The 6,165-nt window shown below is 42.4% G+C and overlaps 2 protein-coding genes across 2 annotated transcripts; both read right to left on the bottom strand.

Moving 5' to 3' along the window:
• Window positions 1-2,102: 2,102 nt before the first annotated feature.
• Window positions 2,103-4,036, bottom strand: LOC119271413. The gene is made up of 5 exons (XM_037553254.1): window positions 3,125-4,036; window positions 2,945-3,037; window positions 2,803-2,871; window positions 2,655-2,723; window positions 2,103-2,545 (listed from the first exon to the last, which is right to left on the bottom strand). The coding sequence occupies exons 1-5, from the start codon at window positions 3,892-3,894 to the stop codon at window positions 2,335-2,337; spliced, it is 1,212 nt and encodes a 403-aa protein (XP_037409151.1). The 5' UTR covers window positions 3,895-4,036; the 3' UTR covers window positions 2,103-2,334.
• On the bottom strand, window positions 4,036-5,605 carry LOC119271414. The gene is made up of 2 exons (XM_037553255.1): window positions 4,763-5,605; window positions 4,036-4,676 (listed from the first exon to the last, which is right to left on the bottom strand). Exons 1-2 carry the CDS (start codon window positions 5,369-5,371, stop codon window positions 4,134-4,136), a joined length of 1,152 nt encoding a protein of 383 aa, XP_037409152.1. The 5' UTR covers window positions 5,372-5,605; the 3' UTR covers window positions 4,036-4,133.
• Window positions 5,606-6,165: the final 560 nt, after the last annotated feature.

The raw sequence follows: 6,165 nt of genomic DNA, 5'->3' as shown, positions 1-6,165 counted from the left end.
TTTTTCTCCGGGGATCCCCACCCCACCGCCCAATGAACGCCCCAACCGCTGATGACTGCCAACCAGAGGTCTCACGACTTTGAATACCCACCGACCACTAATTTATTACCATTTCTGTCCTTCATATACGCGTTGACGGGTGGGCCCTATGGTAATGTGTGCTGCTGAGTGTGGACCGTTTGACTGGTCAATTGATCGTGTTATCAACAAATTACGGAGCTGTATGGTGAGCCAGTGACCGTATGATCACCCTAAAATGTACTCCTATTTTATTAACACAGTATAGACTCAAACTACCATTTCTTTCTTTCATATATGGGCTGACAGGTGGGCCCCACGGTTACGCGCCCCGATGGTGCAACACTAGTTGCGCCGCGTGGAACGTTTAACTGGTCAATTGATTGTGTCATCAACAAAATACGGAGTTGTATGGGTGAGCCAGTGACCGTAAAATCATGATATGTATTTGTTTAACACGGTACAGACGCAAGGGCTCATATATACGCGCAAGCACTCACCGCTATAAGCGCACACACGCGAACCCGACCCCTATGAGCACCTTCGAGAGAGTGGGCCAGCATATATGATCTTGAGATTTTACGAAGTCACCATAGGTGCCTCGTAGTCGAGTGGAACGTCTCCTCCCACTGAACGTACGTCGCCGGAAAATACCGAAATTAACACAAGATAAATGCGAGCACCGGGACTTTAACCTTGGTGGGCTCGAGAAACCACTGTCCTCTAACCATCCAACAACATGTTGGTTAGCACGACAAAATGTATGCGGTGACCGTGATGAGCTTATTCTAAAGTCCAGTGACCATATCGTGCTTTCGCTTCAAATACAATGACTGTAAGTGTCGTCAACAAAATACGGAGCACGCATCAAATGCAAAGTCCGTTAGTGTCATCAACAAAATATGGAGACGTATCGTGAGCTAGATACCATTGTACTTGTATGCTTATTCTCTTAGTGGCCGATTGCGTGTGTGGTGTCGTGGCCACATCATTTCTAGTTGTGGTGGGTCAACATGAAGACTCATGGGTCGGTTCCATCCTGCGCCACATATAGGTTGGACCGAGACGTGTTATACGAAGACCCATGTGGAGGACTCGGCGTACAACACGAAGCTACCAGAGTCGCGGAGGACTCTATCCCCACTGGTGATAAGCCGACTATATATGATTTGTAACCCTAGGCCCTTAGTATGTTATACAAGCTTGGGGGCTAGTTCGTCGATAGTATCCACACACGCACAATGCCTGGTATTCACGTGTACTTTGTACACACCCCTATCACTAATATACAGTACCAGGAGTAGGCTCTTTCTTCAACTGCAATTGAATTCTAGCATGTGCATGTGTTTATTTCATATTATCGATCCATAGAGTGAGAGCGGTTTGAAATACAGGCAATGGATGATTTTGCAATTCATATATAAACATTAATTAGTGCACTCCATGTTGTTAGTGTGAAGAACTTTATACATTTGTCACTTGCATGGATACATTCCAAATTGCTAGCTACGAAATAGAATACATGTCGAATTCAACATAAAGTGGGTTTCGAAGATTCGAATTCATAGGAAGTGCATTCATCTATTTGAACTCGAGATAATGGCATTTGTAAATCAGATGTAAAAGGGGGCATCAATCTTTGTTGTGAGTTTGAACATGCTATATATATAGAGAGAGAGAATTCCTTATTTGACCTTTTCTTAAATTTTGGTTCCCTTTTTGGCCCTAGTAAAAAAATTCTTCATGTTCTGGCACTCAAACTTCAGTTTGTTCCCTATATGACATTTCTGTCTGTTTTGGCAACTAACACCGTTAAATCCGACATGAAAAGTCCTTTTTACCCTTGGTGTAGTTTGTGACCAAAATTGTGAACTAGAAGTCAAAAGCAATGGTGATGTGATCCGTTTGTCTTGAATACATTACCAAATGAAACCAAATATGCTATTTAGCATAGCTTTAATTTTAATTGGATAATTGGACAGAACCTCCCTTGTATATTGATGATATATCCCCTGTACAGTTCATATATGCACAAATTATAATATACTTGGAGCAGATTCACATGTATGCAAACTAAAAGTTCATAGAAACTTGGTCCAGGTTCACATATACGGAAATAGTCCACATATTTAGTCCTCTACACACATTCAGGTTCACATAGAGTTCACATATAATAGTCCAGGTTCACATCATGTCAAATACAACACATGAAGGTCACATATAGCACTTACAAAAGCCCAGGTTCACATATAGATTACATAAACAGCTCAAAAGTTTCCCAAATAAACCATGATATGGAAAGGGATCCAATGAGAATCACAAGCTAAGCCTCCTTTTGCTTCGTGTGCTCATTGCAGGGCTGGCAGGATTCATTTTTTTGCTACGTGTGCCCATTGCAGGGCTATCATGTGGCACCATAGGAAGGTGTGGCAACTTATCAGCAACCTCTTTGCCTTTTCTTTTGGCATGTAATTTCAAAGCAACAGATGCTTTCTTGTTGGGCACACAAATGGGCTGAGTTGTTGATCTACACATACACATTCATGGCAGCACATCATACATCACATATAGTAGCCCAGGTTAACAATAGAACAATGCATAACATAACATAAAATTCGGAAACAACCATAGGTTACCTTTTTGCTACTCTGGATCCAGATTTACTCCCTTTCCCTTTTTCCTTAGTTGTTTTCTCCAACATTTGTCTATAGTGAGAAGAATGAAATTAGAATACAAAAGCAAGCTTTCATCTAATCTACTACAAAATTCAGAACTAGTTCTTACCTTTTTGATGCTCCAGTAATTGAGTTATCATGTTTTCTCTTTTTCGTAGTTGTAGGTTCCAAGCTTTGGCTATTGTGAGAAGTTACTTAGAATTCAAACATAGATTTCATATAATTATGAGCATGAGTGTAAAGTGGCTAACCTTGGCGGAAAGCACATAGAGGCTGCTGGAGCATCATCCTCGCAAGGCACAATTGATGCTTTGGTGGTCTTTGCCCTCTTCTTTGGTGGTCCTCTACATGAGCAACAAAAAAGTAGTTAACATGTATGGCTGCTTACAAAAAAATGCAAGTGAAGCAAGTTACACAATTATATTTATTACCTCACAGCTAAAATAGCAGCAATGTCATCTGGGTTACCCTTCTTGCATTTATGCCAATGATGCCCATAGTCCTTACAAATAGGGCATAAGTGTTGGCCGCTTTTTCTTTTCTTCTCACTGCAGCCTTTATACCTCTCAGTTTTATGCCTACCCGCCGTGGATTTTAGTAGTGGTGGAAACATGAAGAATCCATGGTCAGATTTAGGCCATTGGTTCTTGTCAACCATGGCAGGAATTAGTTGGTCATAGGCTGCCCTAAATTTGTCAATGGAGTAATACAAGTCCACATAATTCTGTATGTGTGCATTGATAAGAGATGTGATAAATGCTAGACCATGCTTGCAAGGAAGGCCAGAAACTTGCCATTGTCTACAAGAACATGTCCTGTCAAGCAAGTTGACCACAAACCTAAAGCCGCTGCCTCCCAATGTTGTCACTTCAGCGACTTCTTCTGAGCTTTCTACCACCTCCAAGTTTAATTCTCTAGTCTTTGCATTCAACTTCTTAATTATGTGGGGAAGAATCAACCCAACCAACTTCCTTGCTACTTTCCTCCTTCGGTTCCACATGATCATAATCATCTGCCTAACCTTACCAAAGAAGTCGTCCAAGTTCAAGGACTTGTGATGCTTAATCCAATTATTGAAGCACTCAGCCAAGTTGTTTGTAACATAATCCACCTTGGAAATTGTTGAGAACTCACTCCTGAACCACAACCTAGTGTGCCACCTCCTAAGATATGCAGTTGCCGCTGGCTTTGCTATGTCCATTGCAGCCCATTTTTTTCAAATATATATGGGTTCCATGAGTAAGCAGCAGCCCAAAGGTGGTCATCAAACACCTTTCCATGAAACTTCTTCTTGAAGTTGGACACGAAGTGAAACATACATTCCCTATGTTCAGCCTCTGGGAACACTTCTTTTACACCTGTCATCACTGGTTGCCCAGCGTCGGTGCATATGGTTAAACCCCTTGGGGATCCTATGGCTTGTCTAACCATTTGCATGAACTAGGTCCAATTCTCATTAGTTTCAGAATCAAAGACACCCATACAAACTGGATACATCCAACTATGGCCATCAACGGCGGTAGCACTAGCCAGTTGCCCCTTGAACCCGCCTGTCAAGAAGGTGCTATCTACTGCCAAGTATGGCATGCAGCCATTAAGAAACCCATCGATGCAAGGCTTCAAAGCAACAAAAATTCTTTTAAATCTGATTTTATCTTTCATTGTGTGATGATCAATGATCACTATGCTACCGGGGCAGCAACTTTCAATTTGCAACTTGAAACTATAAAGATTATCAAAGCTTGCATCCCGATCACCATATAGTTCCTTCAAGGCTAGCAGCTTACCCATATAGACTCTCTTAGAGTTGGTGTCGATTCCATGATGCTCTTTAAGCTTCTTTCGCAATGCCTTTGTTCCTAGAGTTGCATCCTCAATTAGCCAGTCCTTCACGTGCTCACATATCCACCGCTTGTTTGCATTCTTCAACTTCTTTTTTCTTTTTGTACTAGAGCAATCATGACCACAAGGGTTCTTTCTCACCTACAAAAGATGAACATAGAAAATTAGTACTAGAGTAAAGACCATGACCACAAACTAAGCACACATGAGTAAAGTTAGAAAATTACCATTACTGTGCACTCATCTTCCATTGTAGAAGCATATATCCTCCATGGACACTTATCTTCATCCCTTCTTGAACAATAAGCTCTGAACCTATGTGGTGCACTCTTTTCGGTGTCAAACTCAAATTCATGTTTGATTGCATGCTGAGAAAGCGCCAATTTAAACTCTGCCATATTGGGATATTTTCTTCCTTCGTTCATTGGATGATCTAATTTATTATATTCAATGTGTGGTGCATGATCTGCCTCGTGATATTCCTCATCTTCCTCTACTTCAACCTCTGACATGCTCTCATCCTCGCTCTCAACCTCGCTCTCAGCCTCGCTCTCATGATCAGGAACATAGTCTTTGTCCTTTTCTTTGTTGGAACAAGGAACCATGATAAGAGGTACAGGTTTATCCTCTAAATAAATATTTTCCTCATCAACACCAACATGCTCATTCTCAGGTACTGGGTTGCGAAGATAATCATCATCATCATCTTGTTCTATGTTGTTAGGTTGGCTATGCGCATCACTATGCCACTCCGTTATAGGCTCATATGGTTCCGATGGATCACAATATGCAACAAACATGTGCACAACCTTTGTCTTAGAGTGTTTCTCAAACATCAACACCAATTATTGGTCAGATGTTACTTCAGGGTAGATTTTAAGAACATCATCACAATACTGAACATGTGCCACTTCCAAATAACGAGGCGAGTACTGCTCTACGATTGATTCAACCAAGTCCTTATAATTTGTTAAGTCGGAATCAATAACCTTATCAAAACAGAAGCATTTGATATCCTTTCTAGCCTTTTTTGGGTTGCCAAGCAAATTGATTTTCAGCACATAAGTTGAATTTTGATCCATCCTGTAAAAACCAAATAAACTTAATCATGAGTTGCATTTGGGATCCATCTCTAGGTTCAGATTTTGCAGCAAATTATCATCTCTAAATGAAACTCCTAAGTAATTTGTTGCATTTCGACAAATCTAGAAGAGAGGTGCTGCAAATATGTTGCATTTGGGATCCATCTCTAAGTAATCTTCAAAGCCATCTCTAAGTACTCTGTCAAATTTAAAGAAGAGATGCCTCACCCATCTAGACAAGCCGATGTAGCTGCATCCCTCGGTGATACTTGGCCTTGCTCCGGTGTTGCGCCTTTACAACGCAAGGCTGAGACCGCCGCACAGCCGGCCTCCCCACCATGGCCGCCCTCCACATTCCCACCATGGCCGCTTTGCCCGTCGTCAGCAGGTTGGCCGCCCCCCGCCTCCCCACCATGGCAGCCTCGCCCGTCCTCCAGGGGTTGGCCGCCCCCCGCCTCCCCACCATGGCTGCCTCGCCCGTCCTCTAGGAGTTGGCCGCCCCCCGCCTCCCCACCATGGACGCCTTGCCCGTCCTCCAAGAGTTGGCC

Source organism: Triticum dicoccoides, chromosome 3A, assembly GCF_002162155.2.
Source record: "Triticum dicoccoides isolate Atlit2015 ecotype Zavitan chromosome 3A, WEW_v2.0, whole genome shotgun sequence".
NCBI classification, from domain to species: domain Eukaryota; kingdom Viridiplantae; phylum Streptophyta; class Magnoliopsida; order Poales; family Poaceae; genus Triticum; species Triticum dicoccoides.
Note: the sequence above shows the minus strand (reverse complement) of the source record. Positions and strands in the feature narration are given on the sequence as shown.